This window comes from Mytilus californianus, unplaced genomic scaffold (assembly GCF_021869535.1).
Source record: "Mytilus californianus isolate M0D057914Y unplaced genomic scaffold, xbMytCali1.0.p SCAF_9, whole genome shotgun sequence".
Lineage (NCBI taxonomy): Eukaryota > Metazoa > Mollusca > Bivalvia > Mytilida > Mytilidae > Mytilus > Mytilus californianus.
This window is the reverse complement of record NW_026262745.1, coordinates 49802612-49822456: the sequence shown is the minus strand read 5'-3', so window position 1 is coordinate 49822456 and position 19845 is coordinate 49802612. Positions and strand designations below refer to the sequence as shown.

Here is a 19845-nt window from a genome sequence, read left to right as displayed (position 1 = left end):
TACGGTACCTATGTTATATTCATCAAAATATATGTCCATGACTTACATATTAATGATCCTCTTTTGCATAATAAAATTAGTTAATTTAATGTTTCAGCACACTACAAAAAGTATTATTTACAATTTTTTTTCTACTGGGAAGCCAAATTGACATGAACCCATAATACATGCTCAATTCTGACAAGTTTCACAAAAAAGTTTTCTATTATGACTTATTAAAGTATTTTTTATGATCGACTGACTAACACATTACAAGTAAACAATGTTTGTTTTTTTCTTTTATGCATATATACAACAATTTACAAGCATATAATTGTAGTTGTAAGCCGGTCATAACAAATTTACAATATAAACTATCATGCAGCATTTACATACAAGCATAAATGATGAATGAAATGGTGTCTCCCTCCTCTTCTTACCCAATTCTACACTCCCATAAAGCACTGAACCTTATATATGAGGGTAGAAATGCCCTTTACCGTCAAGCGTCAAACATCAAACATTCTATTTTGGATAATGTAAGTATCAACTGAGCCTTAATTATTTATCGCCATTCGTCAAATCTAATTTTGCAGGTAACTTTTGCGTCAAATGGAATAAAATGTTTATCGTTAACATTATTTTAACAAATATTTTACTTTTGTTCTTCATGTGGGGTACCCCATTCCTACCCACATATATATTTAAAAAACAACAATATTACTTCACTGGAAATTGTTTTCCTTCATATTCAACTTTCAATTAAACAGACAAATATGCTTTAATGCAAAATTAAAAAAAAAATAGAAACAAGGACCATAACTCTGCACAAAATCATCAGTCCGGAACAAAATTTGAACTTGAACTAGTACACATTTTTATTTAGGGGCCAGCTGAGGACCACCACTGGGTGCGGGATTTTCTCGCTGCATTGAAGGCCCATTGTGGCCTTCGGCTGTTATCTGCTCTTTGGCCAGGTTGTTGTCTCTTTGACAAATTCCCCATTTCCATTCTCAATTTTATTGATCTGTGACATGTCATGATAAAGCATATATATATATACCAATAAGCATTCTGTGAGTATTGCATGGCAATACATAGTCCCCTACTGGTTAAAAATTCATTGTATTGGAACAAAATTCTAACTTGATCTATAACTTGTCATGGTGTAAACTAAATAACAAATACCAAGTCAATATCTTCAAGCCTGACGAAAAAAAGTGTTGAAAATTGATTATTTGAGTGAATTTTCTGATTATTTGAGTGAATTTTCTAAGTCCAAGGACCATAACTCTGCACAAAATCATCAGACCGGAACAAAATTTGGACTTGATCTGTAACTTGTCATGATCAAACAATACACCAAATATCAAATCAATATCTTCAGGCTCGAAGAAAAAAAGTGTGGAAAACTGATTTACCGGACTGACAGATGGACAGACAGACAGACAGACAGATTGCAAACCTAAAGTCCCCTTTGACTTTGTCGGTAGGGGACTAAAATTTATTATTTTTTAGACAAATGGAATTATGGGAAATATTTTTTAGAAATGAGTGGGTCAAAGGTCAGATATTTATCATACACTGGATATTTTAGATTAATCCTGTTAGTCATCTGTATGCTGTATATTATGTCACGATTACCTCAATGTTCAATACGTGCTAACAGACTTGGACGTCTATTGTAACATGCTGCAATCATATATCAACTTTTTTCACAAAATTACCAACAAAAAAACCCCAAACTTTTAAATCTACATTCCTATGTTATAGATACAAAATTAAAGTGACACTACCCAAATTCAACTTGATCTGTGTTTTATCAGTGGAAGTCAAAATTACACATTGCATTGTATAAAGTATTGATTGTAGTTGATTCAACTATTTAGATTAAATTTTTCCATTTATAAAGGGACATAACTCTAGAACGGTTAAAGTGACGCCACCAAAATTTGATCTGTGTTTTGTGTTTTGTGGTAATAAGCATTGTGTATAAGTTTCATAACATTTGGTTTAGGCAAACTTAAGTAAGAGAACGGAAACTAAAAATTTTGCAATTTTTCCATTTATAAAGGGGTATAACTCTAGAACGGTTAAAGTGACGCCACCAAAATTCTAGCTTGATCTGTGTTATTTGGTAATAAGCATTGTGTATAAGTTTCATAACATTTGGTTGAGGCAAACTCAAGTTAGAGAACGGAAACCAATTTTGGGACGTACACATGTAGGGATGGACAAGGGTAAAACTTAATGCCCCCACCATTACGGCGGGGGCATAAAAAAAGGACAATTCTCACTCACAAAAAAAAAATAAATTTAAAAATTAAAAAAAAAACAAACAAACAAAAAATGCTAAAAATTAAAAAAAAATATTCAGGTTTACCATTTTCTAGTCTCCATAAAAAAAATAATAGAACTGAGTACACAGAATATATGGGTTTCATAGCAAAATGTTTCCCATATTTTCATGCAGAGATTTTCATTACATATAATAAATACTCTGGTATTGCTTGAATCCCTGAAACATCAAAAAAGGTAAAAATATTTTCTGTATGTAAATATTTTACATAACAATCTTGGGGAATACACAACAAAAAAATAATAACGATAAAAGTCAAAGCAATGAAACCAAATGAATGCAGCACAACCCAATACAACAGCTATTTATAAATCACTCCCTCTACAATGCTAGACAACATTTAACAGACCATGCATGGCAATGTATTGAGAAACAAACCAGTATGACGATGAGCCATGCACGATTTTACCACCGTGGTCGTCTAATCCATCACCGTTGACGAGGGGTTTATCGTGCCACACACGAGAACGAGACAAGTTGGAAAATCTATCTGCTAGTCAGTAAGAGAAAATAAAATAAATTGTCAGAGGAAAAAATTTAACCACAATTAGTAGGAAGTTTAAACTTATCGCATTTCTGGTATATAGTTCTAAGGTGAATATACCTTTTTCTTCTAAGATTGAAAATTCTTATTTTGAACATTTTACATAATCAGAAAAATAATCAACATTAAAGACAACAACACTCAACTACCGTAAATTAATTGTTTTTTTGGTCGACATGTTTTGCCATCAAGATTGTGTCTTCAATATTAAAGGAAAATAAATACAAGTTTATTGCACACAATTATACCTCTAATTATAGCATTATAGCTGTCAAAAAAGGTATATTCAAACATAGAACTTATATTCAGAATAGCTTTAATTCAATTATAAAAAAAAGATACAAATGCAAAAATATCCAAGTTTGCAAAAATCCCACATATCTACAAATCCTTTAAAACTCTACAAAAAGCGACCCTCCAATACTTTGCCTCACCTCAATGTATCTGTCTTTGATTATGCAGGTACTGTTTATTCACTTTCCCTGGGTTTATGACATATGATGCATTAAAAGCAGTTGGATATCATTTGATCAATTTTGATATTTAAATATCCCAAAACCATGGGTTCGGTCCAATGTCTTTTTACAAGTGAAGATCATTTCAAATTTTGAAAAAATGCAATATTTCTGAATTAATTTAAATTTGTTATTTATTTTTATAAAAAACTTTGAAATACTATTTTCTCCTCAAAAGAAGCACAATAAATGTATATAATATACAAAACTTGTATGTCAAAAATACTTAAAAATTATCTTAAAGGTTTTGAAAAAAACATATCAAGCTTCTCTATAACATTTCTTGTATTTTCAAATTTTTTTGGGGTATTTTCCCGAATAGTTTTTTACTACCTTCATTGCCATGAAAACTTGAGAACGTGTCTATGTTTCATTATCTTTTAAATTTTTAAAAACTTTTCAGCTCAAATAAAGCCCTTCCCCCTGTCCTATAAAACTTTGCATAAGGCAAACTTCATAATTATTTCAATTTATAAATCTATGATTACATAACCAAATTTTTACTAAATAAACCTCTAAGAATTATATAAATTAATAAAATATTATTAAAGAAATGATCTTCTTATGTTAAGAACAGGTATAAGGAATTCATATCCAAACCACTCTAGTATTACCATGATTTATCTCACGGGAGTATCCTGTTCAATGAAGCATGAAAAAAGCGAAGTGCATGATCAGCTTGAAAGTATGTATACTGTGCATCTACTAGTACAAATATATTATATTAAAGCCAAGTCGTCTCTACTAAATAAAGACATATATCTATAAAGCTTATAATGTGTATTGATCACTGTGAACACATTTAATTAAAGGATAACAGTATGGTTTTCTCCAATGGTAGTAATTTATTGTTGTTTTATTACGGTCTGTTTATCAATTGTTCAGATGATGTTTCCCTTTCATTGTTCATGTCAAGAATGTAAATGATATATAATAAACAAAAGCCTTGGAGAGCATAATTTAGGTCTTTATCTATGGGAAGATCTAACTGAATCCAATTTTTATTTTGTGCCACTATTCATAACCTTTTGAAGAATAAAGTACGTTTATATCAAAATGATCTTCAGTATCAAGTATCAGGCAGACGTAAACTATTTGGAATCCACCCAGGCAGACTGAACGTTTATATCTCCTTAAAAGCCTACAGAAAAGAAGAATTAGGAAGAGTACAATCTAAGGGCGAGTCTTTCCTTGTCTAATGCCTGTACTTCATCACATTTTGACCGAAAGAACTTGATAAATTCATACTACCAACAAAATCTGAACTGACTCATCGAATATCAAAGCTGGAAAACTGTAGGTCAGAGACCTTCAAGACACCAGACCTCTGTAAAGGAGATAATCTCCACTAAAGGTATTGTTAATGTTGTAAGTGGTAAGAACCTATGGTATTTGCCTAAAGTCTTCTTGACACCAAACCTTGACAAAGGTCACCATGACCTATACACCGTAGACATTGTAATGGAACATATCAATGAACTTGAAAACTATAACAGTCAGAGACAAATTAAATGCTGGCAAATGTTTGGGATATCAAATCTTTTGTTTCTGCTGTTATTCATCAATTGTTTTAGTAATGATAATTTTGCTATTCTGTTTTAATGTTTTATTGGAAAATCTTACTAGAGACAGCCAAAAAGAAATGGCCCTATTTCAAGTCATACAATAATGTCTATTTTCTGAATGGAATGCTATTATGGCTGCAAAGTAGAATCTATTTATTTCAAAAGGCAAGTGACATTACATTTGAAATCCTAATCCCATGAAACTGTTTAGGAATTTTCTATTCAAACAATACTTCTCATCTGAGACCAGAACCTAGAAGTCAATACTATAGAAAGTGAACAATGACATATTGCTTTTCTGAAACTTCCATTTATATTTAATGGAACAGCCTTTAATCAAAAACAAAGATAATAAATATCACAAGTGAAGTGAGAAAAGATCTTTGATATATACAATAGGCAAACTAGTACATGTATATGAATATGTGTAGTAATAATACCACTGAAGATGAATATCATTTTGTTTCAGAATGTATTAAAGATAAAGATAATTATATGTAGAGAGAATATAGTAACAGCTTTTGCTGCAGACACCCAAAAGATTTTAAATATTAATATAATAATTATCTATTCATATCAGAGATTTATCTCTTGAAGGAAAATACTTTTACATGAACAATTCATCAATTTTAAAATATACATTTCATGCTCCATAAAATTAGCATATTATTTGAATACATGTATACCTATAGCTCTGTAACAGTTATTTTGGGACGCCTCGCTTTTGGATTGAAAAAAAAATATGCAGCTGGTTAAAACTATAAAACTACACATTCATTTAAGACATTAGTCTCTGAATTTTGAATTCCTAAGAACAATAACTGTCCATAATGCTTTTGATTTTCAGTATTTCAGTATTAGGAAAAAATATTCTATTTCAATGCTAAAGCACACTAATAATATTGTAAAAGAGTGTTTATAGTCAAAAGCAGTTCACTCTGTTACAAAAATTACTTTAAATTAGAAAGCATGCAAAAAAAAAATTGTTTTGTTTAGTTCCTAACAAATGTAATTTCATGGTAATTTTTTTAAAACAAATATATGCAGTGATGGTGGTGCTGAGGTGAAAAGGGGAGGGAATCACTGAAGCTTTCCACTTCTTCTTTAGAAATAAAAATCCCATCCCCCACATACCGATAATGTTTTTTTTCATTCAAATGACTGGGACAATAAAAATTTTACTTTCTATTGCATCTGAATTTAAGAAAAAAAAAAGGTTTGATGAATGACCACAATGAATTTCCATCCATATAAAACTAAGTGTTAGCAATAGAAAGGGGGCTTGTCACTGCACATTTAATGGTATTTGTGTTGAAAACCATCTGTGACTTTGTGATTAAAAACAGCATGAGAATCCTGATCCTTTGCTTATGATTTTCTCAAAATGTCGTTTTGTGTCATGAATAAAGTCTTTTTTTCCATTCAACTACCATCTACATATACTTGACCTATTAGGTCAAACTACTGATTCTACCTACCACCCTCCCTCAAAATCAATTCTTCTTGCAGACTTTCATATGTAAATTTTTTTTTTTAAATTGAAAGATTCAAACATTTAGTTTACACTGTTTTTGAGTGAAAAAAGAAACTAGCAGGAGCTTAAGAGATGAGAAACATCAATCAAGAAATGTTTAACATTTAAAAACAACTCAGTTCCTAAAAACAAATGACTATTTCAATGACATTACCTCCTGCCGCTCTAGGCGTCCTTTGTTTTCGGTCACGTTTTTCTCTGACATTATTAAAGGCGGAACCAGTCTTCAAGGCTTCTAACAAATTATCCATAACACCTTCCTGGTCTCCTTCTGCAAGCAAAACAAATATCTGGTTGTAGTATAAAACAATAGTCAAAGTATAATATAATCATTTTTCCAGTTGCAATAGAATACAACTTTGAATCGAAAAATCAGCTGATATTTTCTTCAATGTTTTGTCTACAAATAGTTAATGATTATAATTTAATAAGATCTACCAAAATTTTGCCATTTTATTCTAATTATGAGACACACAATTATTTTTATCATTTGCCCATGACAATAGATAAAATAGCTAGGTTGGAATAAGGTTTATAAGGTAACACTCTTTTAAGTTGTTTGCCTGTGTATTTTCTAAAAATCATTCAAGGAACACTATCTACCACATATACTTGACAGTTATACATAAAATATTCAAAATGCTGACTTGAAATTTTTAAAATCTAACATTCTCAAATGAAGAAATATCATATCTTAGTAGAATCTGTATCTACTAGGCTTCTGTAACCAGATATCTAAATCACAGTGACCATATCAAAGAAAATTTGTTATAGTTTGGTTGGCATGTATACCTTACTGTTGATTCATTTATTTTCTAGGGTACCAATTTTTCATGGATAAAGGAAAAATTGTATTTTTGTGGATATTTGATGGTGTGGTTTTAATATTTATTTTTAGCTTATAGAAAATTTGTACTTCATCAAACATTTAAATTTGTGGTTCACTTGTACCCATGTAGTCAACAAAAATTGGTATCCAACAAATAATAATGAATTCGCAGAAATACATCATGTCTTAAGACTGCCATATAAAATGATAACGGCCAAGATAATTTTTTTTATTGACAATTTCAATTATACCCATAGTCATGTCCACAATAGCCTTCTTTCTAGCCATCTTGGCTGCTTTATCTTTCTGTGCTCTATCCTTTGCTTCCTTCGCTCGTCTGATCTTCTCTTCTGTTTCTCTCATCTTAGCATTCTCCTTCATTGCATTCTGAAAAAAAGAGGTAATATTAACTAAAATTTGCATGATAAAAGGAAGCTTAGTAGTTGCCAATCACTACTTACAAAGCCAATAGAAAAATTGAAATTCGTTGAAAATTTGAATTTGTGGTTCACCTGTACACACAAAACCCACAAAAATTGGTATCCAACGAATAATAATGAATCCACAGTAATTCAAATTTCTTTTCAAGGACACTTGATACATTACTACTTACACTAAAGCTATCTCGGAATGCTTTTAAATCCTGGAAGAACTCTTCAAAACTGTATTTCTTGATATCAAATGCGTAGAACTTTCCCATTTCCTTGTACAAAGATTCCATCTTTTTCTGCATACCACTTAATACATCAGCCTGGTCTTTTGCTGATGTTATAAAGGAGTAAGAATAGTCAAGGAAAAATCTGTGGTATTTCAAGACATTGCATTCTATTTTATAACCTTGAATTTAAATGTGTTCATCCATGCCTCATGAGATAGAATTGTACCAAGCATAATGAAGACCTAGTTTAATAAGCACTAAAAAGGTGTTAAATACAAATGTAGACACAGATAGACAGACTTATGTACCAGCTTACATCTACATCATTTGGACCCTGGAGAATAGTTGCATCATTGGCAATCGTATCACATCTCCTAACTTAACATAGTTGAAGAACAATTCTTAGAACAAATACAACTGAATAATTGAATAATAAATCTTGTTAAGCATTTATAGCTAATAAAATTGAGAATGGAAATGGGGAATGTGTCAAAGAGACAACAACCCGACCAAAGAGCAGAAAACAGCCCAAGGCCACCAATGGGTCTTCAACACAGCGAGAAAATCCGGCACCCTGAGGCAGGCTTTAGGTGGCTTAATATACATGTAGTTAAGGATATGTTCATAACTTCAGCAAAGCGATCCCCATCCACATTAGATTTACTGATATTCTTTATATCAGTTTCTAACTGTTTTAACTGTTTCTCCATACTCTTCAGATTCTTTTGCACTGTTTCTTCTGAGACTGAAAAAAGAGAAACATTATTTTTTGAAGCAAGATGATAGATACTGATTGGTGTAAGACATTCTGCAATAAAAATAATATGTTTATCTTATACAGCAAGATATTCAGTGAATATAATGTTGTCACCCTGCAAACATCAAAAGAAAATCAAATGCTGTGACATATGCTTATTTTAAGCACTAAAATAAAAGAGAAATATGTTTCATTCAACAAAACTCTTTATTGCTTTTAATCAATGGGGTATATTAACCCATGAAAAAGTAATATCATCCTCTACTTAAGGTTGTACGATCTTTAAGTATTCATAATGATAGGTTTCATAACGAGTGAGAATTGGATATTGCTGGTTATTATACTTCATTTTAATGCCAGATTTTGATAGGCTAATACAAGGGAGATAATTCACTCTATCCCATTGCTCAGCAGGAGACAATTTGTTGAATGTCACCCTCTCTTGCAGACCAGTCACAAATTGATAATTAAAAGGACAACGAATAGAATTTACATATTAAATAATTTTAAAGACAATGCATAGAAATTCTACTGCTGCAATGAATAACACTATAGCAAGTGTTATATACCTGCATGTTGTATGGTGGTATGTATTTTTGTAGTTGTTGGGAGAGTTGTATCCCTTTATTTAATAATATAATTTTGTGATGTGATGTAAACAGTTTCTCATGGCATGTGTTGTTGTTGTATTCAAGCTATTAGTTTAGCAAAATGAGGAAGCATGTATATGTCGCCCCACATTCGTAATACAACTCAAATTTAAAAATTGTAGAATTCATTATGGTAATGAATTATCATACGTAAATGATTGTAACTGTTAAATTCTTAAAAGTTACTAACCTCTAGCTGCCTTATCTAAATGTGTAAATTCATCTAAAAATCCCACTAAATCTGGGTATTTTTGCTCCACAATGTTGGCTAAGAAATGTACCAGTGTTGTTTTACCATCTTGAGCTTTAGTATTTGCCAACTGAAAAACATATAATTAAACAGCATTCTTTATTATATTTTTTTGTAATATTGATTCATCTTGACGCTAATTCCTATTCCTTTCAAACATAAATACTTTCTTGAGTTTTGTTTTTGAGCAGAAGTACTTTTCATATTTTCATCCAAGAAAGTAAGGTTATATTGAATTTCCATCTTCAATCATGCTTATTCCAAAAATTTGAGAGAATTTAGATTTGGCTGATCTAATTATTTGTCAGTTCATCATTCCAACATTGCTTTTTTTCATCATATGCATTTATAACAGATCTATCATGTTTAGAAGATGCAGAAATATTTTTAAAAAAATTATAAAATTTTACCAAAATATTGTTTATTTGTTGATCCACAAATGCATTTACACAAAAACTCTTTGTATTAAAATACATTTCATAAAAGAAATAAATCCACAAAATCTATGAAAACAACAAATGAATAACAGAAATATATATGATTTAAAAGAAATTCATTGAAGAAATCAAGTTTGTAAACATTAATACTTAACTTACCTTGGGAAGAAAGCTTATTTCAAATCCTACAGACTGAGCATTTCTAGATCCAGCATTGAGAAAGTTTCCCATTAACAATATAAGTTCTAACAACTTTGAGAATTTAGTACTATTCTTAACTTCTTCACAGGCCTCTATTGCTGATACTAAATTCTAAAATGTAAAAGGAAATATAAAATGTACCGTAGATACTCGCCTAATAGTCGATCCTACTATAAGTCGGGGTCCCTTTTCAGCTCCAAATTCTAAGGATTTAGTCTTGACCCTCGTATAAGTCGGACAAAATTTGGGCATTTTTTTTCAGCTGACAGTAACTGAACGCCGGTAAAACCAATGCAAATCCAGGAATAATATTCATTTCTGCATTAATGTTTGTTTGGTTTGAATTTAGTTGATGCTCATCATGATAATTTATATTGCTGTTAATAATAAAGATGTATTCATTTCTCTTGTTTTGTTCACTGTTCAAATGTTAGATTAGCCATGTGTTGTTTACATAATGCATCAATGATTTTGTAGGGTATGACTAACAACCTATTGTTTGAGAAAAGCGAATATAAACCAATATGAACCTGAAAAATTTAAAGTCAATCAACACTTGTTGAAAATATTTTTCACAGCATACATAACTCGGTGTTAAATGAGCATGTACACTTCATAATTCTTATTATATTGTGATGATTAAAGGATTAAAAAAATTAAGTGAAGCTAATCAATATATTAAAATAACTAACTCCAACTCATTAGTGTCATCTGTTTACCTATCACTGATAGTTTTCACACCTTTAGTGAATACAACTCTTTGTCTCTTAATTGGGGTTATCAATGGATTATATTGGCTTGTCAATCAATTTTGTAATTTTTGTTTACCTGAGACACTATAATGAATAATATTTTGATTTTGGGAATGAATCTTAAAATTATTTTTTGATTATTATATGATTTATAAGCATTGAATTGATATCATGATATCACAATAATGACACAATAACTCCGCTGAAAACATCCTTTCACATATTTGGTACATTGTTATCTCCTTTTCATTTTTGGTTCTTGGCTCTTCTTTTGGGTTTATAGGAAAACCATGTGACCATGAAAATCAATACACAAACCGGAAACAGTAGAATTTCAACACGAATTTGCAGAAAATGTTTACCAAAGAACAAATAAAACACAAAGACAGTATTGAAGTCATTTGTTTTCAACAAAAACTTTTTATTTATTGATTTATGTAGGTTTGGCAATCAAAAACGTAGTTTTGACCAGGAAATTCACTCCTGACCACTTTTCTCAAGCTTGGATTTTTCCTCTGGTCGCTAGATCTCGTCTATTAGTCGGCCCCCCTCTCTGGATTATGAATTTTACTCCCAATTTTCCGACTAATAAGCGAGTAGGAACGGTATGTTAATTATAAAGAAATATTTCAGCCATATTCTAAAAGACACCAAGAAGTTTTATTTTGTAAATAATATCACAATTATGCTGTATATTTATATCATTCATGTATATACATGTTGTTTTAGTTGTTGTCATCTCTTGTAAATCTGTACAGATTGGCTTATGCATAAATAAATGTGGATAGTGTCCACATGTGGACACAGATGATGCCCCCGCTTGCATATCATATAGTTATAAAGGGACATAACTGAAGAACGGTTAAAGTGACGCCACCAAAATTCAAATTTGATCTGTGTTTTGTGGTAATAAGCATTGTGTATAAGTTTCATAACTTTTGGTTGAGGCAAACTTAAGTTAGAGAACGGAAACTAAAATATTTACAATTTTTCCATTTATAAAGGGGCATAACTCTAGAACGATTTAAGTGACGCCTCCAAAATTCAAACTTGATCTGTGTTTTGTCGTAATAAGCATTGTGTATAAGTTTCATAATATTTGGTTGAGGCAAACTCAAGTTAGAGAACGGAAACCAATTTTGGGACATACGTACGTACAGAAGGACAAGGGTAAAACTTAATGCCCCCACCACAACGGCGGGGGCATAAAAAATGTATCTTTCATGATTGTATTGTATAATTGTATGCATAAGGTGAGACGTAAATAAAATATTGAATTGAATACTGCTATTTTTTCGTAAAAATAATGAGATGTGGTATAATCGCCTATGAGGCAACGATACATCAGAGATCAATGATGTTTTTATATAAGTAATTCATTATATAAAGGAGAAGGTTCAGGAAGGTCTTACATTGGCCAGAATTTTTTTTTTTTTTTAATCTGGCTAAAATACTACAAATTTTTACAAGGAAATAGTTAAATATGATAATACTAGCATTACAAAATAACTTCTCAAATTATGACCCCTTAATTGTGCATTATTTATGGTGAAACATCAATTTTTTTCATAATTTCTAACAGTTTTTTGCCCCCACCACTGAATCAGAAAATTGTTGTGTCTAGGGATTCATTATAAATATTTGGCTTCTTTCAGTAAGAAATTTTTGAATTGAAGGTGGAGGCCAAGGTTTTTCTGAAGCAATGAGGTCCAAAAAATATTCAAAATGTGGTCACTTTTGAGCATATAATATACTGTTATGAAGAGATTTGTTTTACTTAGCATGACAAGATTTTGAAACTGACCCTTTAAGAATCATAGTGCAGCCTTTTTCGATATTTTATGATAAAGTTGAAATCCAAAGCAAAATTTTGGCTAACCTTGTCCTTAAGTGGATGTGCTTTCACCTCATTAGAAGATGAAAATACAAGAGGCTGTCAGATTGACAGAAAAAAACAGGTATGAAAATGATATTTGCAAATCTGGACCCCCAAACAGGATCAAGTGAAAAAAAATAAATGAATTTTTGTTGGGTTCAGAAATGGAAAGGCCAAAATCAATCTAAGTATCACTTTCCCTACTGAAAGGTCTACAACTCAACAATGATAAAAGCTAAAATTGTGAAAATTGAACATGGCCTTCATTTAGGCACAGGAAACAACATATTTAAAATTTTAAAAAGATTTTGTCCAGGAGTTTTCAAGTAATTGCAAGGACAACGCTCTAAGTATCACGTTTTGCTACTTAAAGGTCTACTTTAACAGACTTAAAGGTCTAACTTGACCTTCATTTAGTCACAGAAAACAACAAATCTAAATTGGAAAAGATTTCTTCAAAGCGGTTTCAAGTTATTACATAGACACTGTTTGGGAGTCCCAGTTGCCTGCCGGACCGCCCTGCCACCTGCCATACATCACCAAATCAATAAACAATATTTTCCTTTAAAAAGCGTTTTCAAGTTATTGCAAGGACAACGCTCTTAGTATCACTTTTCGCTACTTAAAGGTCTACTTTGACAGACTTAAAGGTCATTGGCAATCATATCACATCTCCATATATCATCTATTTAGTGAAAACTGTTGATAAGTATGCTTAACTTTTAAAAAAAATTTATTATAGCTTTATCACAATGAAAAAATAATATAATGGAAAAAATTTGCACAATAAAAAGTTAATTCAATGAATTCAAAAATAAGTCAGTTTTCTATTAATTTAGTACATTAAAACTTATTTTTATTTTCACAATTTTATCAAGTTTCACTTTCTTTTCATCATTTTCTAATGCCAAATACATCAAATTAGAACTAATGCCCCTTATTCAATTGATTTATACCATATGTTGAATGTGTACATATGACATGCAGAAGAAACTTACTGGTTTAATATCTTGCACCATGTCTGGAAACTGCATTTTAAACAACATGGAATTTAATCTAGGTGAAATTCTCTTTATACTACACATCTGTAATAAAGATATACATGTATAACTCATATAACTGACTTGAAAATGTTGACTGAAAATTACTGTTATAAAACTTGCACAGATGTGAAATTAAGGAATTTAAAGAGAAAACAGGCGTGACATATCACAGTAAATATCTTTTGTGTCAAATAAAATGTGAACAAAATGCCCAGTACTCTTTTGGAAAAAGACCTTGATCCAACCCTGTCTGCAGGGATTGAAGTTAAAATTTTGGCATGGTAGCCCACAGCTTTAATTTTGTAGCCCACATATTAATTCCTATACAAGAAAAGCAGAAATTTAAGTAGCCCACACCAAATTTTAGGGGCCATTGGCGAGTGGGCCCCTGCTAATTTCAAACCCTGCTGTCTAAACAAAAACATCTGCAAGAACAAAACATTTGAAGGTTTATACTTCATAAATATGCCTTTTAAGGAATAAATATATTTATATAAACAAAAACATCTGCAAAGAACAAAGCATTTGAAGGTTTATACTTTATACATACGCCTTTAAGGAAATATATAATATAAATATAGATCTCATTTTAGACAGGATCAAGTGGTTTCTACACATAATTGAATAGGAAAAAAGACAAAATAGGAAAAAAATTACTATTTGGAAAAGTTTTTCATACATATCATTTTAAAATCATTTACAAACTAGATGTGTAATTTTGGCAAAAATCAGCGGAGCAGAACCAAACATAAACTTGATCTGTAACTCATCATAGTAGACTCACAGACTAAAAATCAGCTCATTATGTGAAGGCGTTTATAAAAAAATTCTATATAACTGTTATTTTCACAAAGTTTTCAAAGTCCAAAGCCTGTAATTTTGGAAAAAATCAGCGGTGCGGAACTTAACGTATACCTGATCTGTAACTAATCATAGTAGATACTAAATATCAACTCAATATGGGAAGATGTTTAGCAAAAAGTCTGTATAACTGTTGGTTGCGGAATGATGGAATGACAGATAAGGGTGAAACTAAGTGGCCCTGACCTAAGTTGGCGAGGCCATAAAAATCTATCTGGAAAACTCTTGCTTCCTTAATTTCAAAATTACACCTTTTCAATGTCTTGGAGGGTATGACTTAAACAAAGGATATGCTAGATTGATTGATAAACAAATTAGCATTGGAAAATTGTATATGCCGAAATTATATTTTGTAAGAAGGCCTCGATGTGACTTCCAGATGAAGAACAGCAATAAAAGAAATATTCTCTTGTTTTGTGTTTTGTCAAATGCATGTAAAGATTTTTTTCTGTCATAAACTTATTTTCCTACATCCCTTATATTCTATTGTATTTCTTATTATGAGACAATATCTCAAGTACATTTATGTCACTTCTTTGTGCATTTATGTCATATCTATGTACATTTATGCCACATGTCTTTGTATATTTATGTCATGTCTTTGTACATGTATGTCATGTCTTTGTATATTTATGTCATGTCTTTGAACATTTATGTCACATTTTTGTACATTTATATTATGTCTTTGTACAGTTATGTCATGTCTTTGTATATTTATCTCACATCTTTGTACATTTATGATATGTCTTTGGACATTGATGTCATGTCTTTGTATATTTATGTCACATTTTTGTACATTTATGATATATCTTTGTACATTTATGTCATGTCTTTGTATATTTATGTCATGTCTTTATACATTTATGTCACATTTTTGTACATTTATGTTATGTCTTTGTACATTTATGTCATGTCTTTGTATATTTATGTCACATTTTTGTACATTTATGATATGTCTTTGTACATTGATGTCATGTCTTTGTATATTTATGTCACATTTTTGTACATTTATGATATGTCTATGTACATTGATGTCATGTCTTTGTATTTTATGCCACATTTTGTAAATTTATATTAGGACTGTTCCATTAAAACATACATTGTACCCAGGGAAGGCACTTTGAAAATAGAGTGACCACCCATAGAAGAGTCCTGCATACATTTAAACCAGTACAACACAATATTTCATACCCACCCATAGTGGCAAATTTAAGTTGCCTTCCCTGGGTCCCATGTATGTTTTTATGGAACAGCCCTTATGTCTTTGTACATTAATGTCACATCTTTGTATGTTTATGTCATGTCTTGGTACATTTATGTCATGTTTTTGTACATTTATGACATGTCTTTGTAAATTTATGTCATGTCATGTTTGCTATATTTATGTCATTTATTCGTACACATTAATGTCATGTCTTTTCTCATTACACAACATATGCCTCTTTATAACTCACAGTGACAGAAAACTGTTCTGGTTCAGATAAATCTTTGTACTGATCTTCTAATTTCTCTAATTTTTTCATCTGTTCAGGCTCTGGCATATATCGTATCAAACTTTCTAATATGGAAGACGACAATTTTTCTTCATCAACTTCTATAATTCTTCGCTTGATTTCTGGATATGGGACCTTGATGGATCCTAATAAAATAGCTGAAAAAATAATAAGAAATGCTGCAATCCATTTAGTAACAATCACTTTTCAGAAATCATGGGAAGTGCAGAATCTGTAGAGTGAATTGAAAATTTGCAGTTTTTTGGCTTTCCTTTTATTCCTACAGAAAAGTTGGATGAAAAACCTTCATGAGTGCCTTTGATAAAAGAAACAAAAATGGTATTTGTTAGTCAAATATATATATACATGCACATTTTTTTCCCTATCATTTCTTATTTCTTTTCTTAACAATGGCAGCCATCTTGTTTGGTGGGCTAAAATACGTCTGCAAAGGAATAATTCTAAAACCATTACATCAGTAATCGATTTTTCAAGATTATACATTATTTTAGGAAATAGCTAGTTCTTAGTTTTAGTCCTATATTTCATTTTAAGTAATGTTGACTATGCTGGGTTTTTTAAAAAAAAAACACAAAGTATCAACAGACAAAAGTTTTAGGCCTAATATTTGACTATAAAGCCTCAGTAATCCAGACAATTTTTAATAAATCAAAACACATCCAGCATTGATTAGTTAATTTCATTATAATGATTGTCAGCAAAACAAATATCGTTTTTCAGAATGATTGTTTTGTGTAAAACATTTTTGTAATAAACAGCTGCGCCATGAGCGCATGATACGCTCGTCGTCTTGTGTGTGAATTTTATGCAATAAGCATAAATAGTTTCTGACATACGGCGTGACATGCCAAAAAACCCTTTTTTTTTTTTACAAAAAACTCAATATCTCTAAAACAAAATTTTGAATCAAAACCAAAAAGTATCCAGATCTTTAGATTAATATAACTAAGAAGTGTGTAAAATTTTAAGCAATGATCATAAATCGTTTTTGAGATACAGCGCGACATGTGAAAACCCCCCCTTTAAAAAAAAAAAAAATCAATATCTCAAAAATAAAATTTTGAATCAAAACCAAAAAGTATACAGATCTTTAGATTAATATAACTAAGAAGTGTGTAAAATTTTAAGCAATAATCATAAATCGTTTTTGAGATACGGTGCGACATGTGAAAAACCCCTCCCCTTTTTTTACAAAATACTTAATAACTCAAAAATAAAATTTTGAATCATCACCAAAAAGTATACAGATCTTAAGGTTAATATAACTAAGAAGTGTGTAAAGTTTTAAGCAATAATCGTAAACTGTTTTTGAGATACGGCGCGACATGTGAAAAAACCCTCCCCCTTTTTAAACAAAATACTCAATATCTCTAAAATAAAATTTTGAATCATCACCAAAAAGTATACAGATCTTATGATTAATATAACTAAGAAGTGTGTAAAGTTTAAAGCAATAATCATAAATTGTTTCTGAGATACGGCGCGACATGTGAAAAAAAACACACACCTGTTTTAGTTACTAAGTCCCGTAACTCAAAAAGTTTTAATCTAATTTTCACCAAAAAGTATACAGATCGTTTGACCATCATAAGAAACAACTATGTTAAGTTTCATGAAATTTGGATAAGTCATTCTCAAGTTACGGTGCAACATGTTTACGCCGGACAGACAGACGGACAGACAGACGGACAGACGGACAGACAGACGGACGGACGCCGGACATTTGTATACCATAATACGTCCCGTCAAAAATTTGACGGGCGTATAAAAAAAGAAAAGAAAAAAAAGTGAATTAAAAAAAAAAAATGTTTACTTTCATAATACCAGCTACTTCATAATTCTGAAAATTTCAAGTCGCAAAAACAAATTTTTAGAATGCAAAGGAGGAATTACACGACTAGGTAGAACTAAAAATCATAAAGGGCTTACACAAATTCTGAGCAGCTTTAGGATCCAGCACTTTCAACTCTTTAGCCTTTTTTGTAGGTTTCTTGTCTGCTGTTTCTGAGGTATTCAAATTCTTTGCTTAAAAAAAATAATATTAAAAATATTAAAACAAATCTTTTCAACAAGCTATGGGTAAAAAACCTTAAGAATTTCTACCATTTTTGTAACTTTTAGTGATTTTCAAACTTGTTTTAATATCACTTATATATTGTCATTTTATTAAAAGATCTTCTACCCAAATCTAACCTTAAAATTTTATGCTTGGAGAAAAACCAGGCATGCTTTTGTATTTAAAAATGCTGGTCATATATAGAAATGCTACAAATCTATTATTTTTTTTGTATATAAAGATCAGTAATTTGTAAATGCATGTCAAATATATACATTTTTCCGAAAAAATTTCATCCAAGAGCATTTCTGCATAAACTCATAACAATAAAAAATGTGTAATTTTACTTGAAAAGAAAGCAATTTGTAAAGGTATGAAAAATAAAGAACTTTATATTTACACTTAAAACATTCTAACCTTTAGCTTGTACTCCAAAATTTTCAATAAGACCTTGAAATAAAGATTCATCCTCAAACTGATCTTCATGAACTTGGACCCAAAATGAATCTTTTTCCAATTTTTTAGCTTGTACCTAAAATTATTATATATGCATCAGTAATTAACAATAATCAAATGTAAACATTGAAAAGTAATTATATTCCATGCAGTGTAAAAAATATCATACAGCCTCTATCATCATCTTTTTAGAAATTTCAATAAAATCTAGTGCATAAATTGTTTGTGTAGAAATCTTAATATAAACAGGAACAAGAAATCACATCCTTCTTTTCATGGGGATGTCGTTTTATAGAGCTTGTACTTTTCGTATAAACTTATTGGTCCTTTAAATAAAATTATTGAAATAGTTGAAATTTGGCTTGAACTAGATTTCAGTTACCAATGGTTACTGCAAGTACTCTTAAATCGCTACTTTGTGTTTTTTTTTTTTCTTTTTGCTAGTCGTTTTTGTGCCTAAAAAATAACTGATGAGTTAAGCCTTTTGTAATTTTTGACGGTTTGATTTTATGTTGTGCTGTTTCACCACTGTCCCAGGATAGGTGTGGGATTTGAGCACTAACAAACATGTTTAACCACGCCACATTTATTATTTTACTTTCCCAAGCCATGTGATTGTAGGTTTGCTGTCTGTCATAACTGCTTCTTTGTTTAATGTTATTAGCTTATATCAGGATGTCTGTTTTTATGTAGTGTACGGTGCCCTGCACTTTTTTCATATCCTTGCCTTTGATTTTTGGTGGACAGTTGTCACATTGGCAATCTTACCACATCTCCTTATTTTTATTGAATGGCAATGGCAATCTTACCACATCTCCTTATTTTCATTGAATGGCAAAGTGAAGTAGTTTTAATTTGAACAACGATATTACAGTGAGTCAACACCTTTACAAAAAAATACTTTCTTTGTTGAATTAACAAAAGAAGGCTTTAATAATAATTGTTGTGAAATAATTAAACAATTGATTAAATTGCATTATGTAAAATTTGCAAAACCTCACATACTAAA

The 19845-nt window shown here is 30.6% G+C and overlaps 1 protein-coding gene across 5 annotated transcripts in view; it reads right to left on the bottom strand.

The window, feature by feature from the left end:
- The window catches only part of LOC127715815 (protein diaphanous homolog 2-like), a 63616-nt gene that overhangs the window by 7449 nt on the left and 36322 nt on the right, over positions 1 to 19845 (bottom strand). For 3 of the 5 annotated variants that reach the window (XM_052221954.1, XM_052221953.1, XM_052221955.1), the window contains 10 exons: positions 18798 to 18912; positions 18254 to 18349; positions 16265 to 16461; positions 13905 to 13991; positions 10237 to 10389; positions 9581 to 9710; positions 8606 to 8728; positions 7939 to 8105; positions 7577 to 7712; positions 6651 to 6767 (listed from right to left, as the gene is read on the bottom strand). In XM_052221954.1, the coding sequence (XP_052077914.1) occupies positions 6651 to 6767; positions 7577 to 7712; positions 7939 to 8105; positions 8606 to 8728; positions 9581 to 9710; positions 10237 to 10389; positions 13905 to 13991; positions 16265 to 16461; positions 18254 to 18349; positions 18798 to 18912 (1321 nt within the window). Of the gene's footprint in view, positions 1 to 2716; positions 2829 to 3926; positions 4036 to 6650; positions 6768 to 7576; positions 7713 to 7938; positions 8106 to 8605; positions 8729 to 9580; positions 9711 to 10236; positions 10390 to 13904; positions 13992 to 16264; positions 16462 to 18253; positions 18350 to 18797; positions 18913 to 19845 lie in introns of those variants that run through there. The other 2 variants (XM_052221956.1, XM_052221957.1) reach the window with 2 other exon arrangements.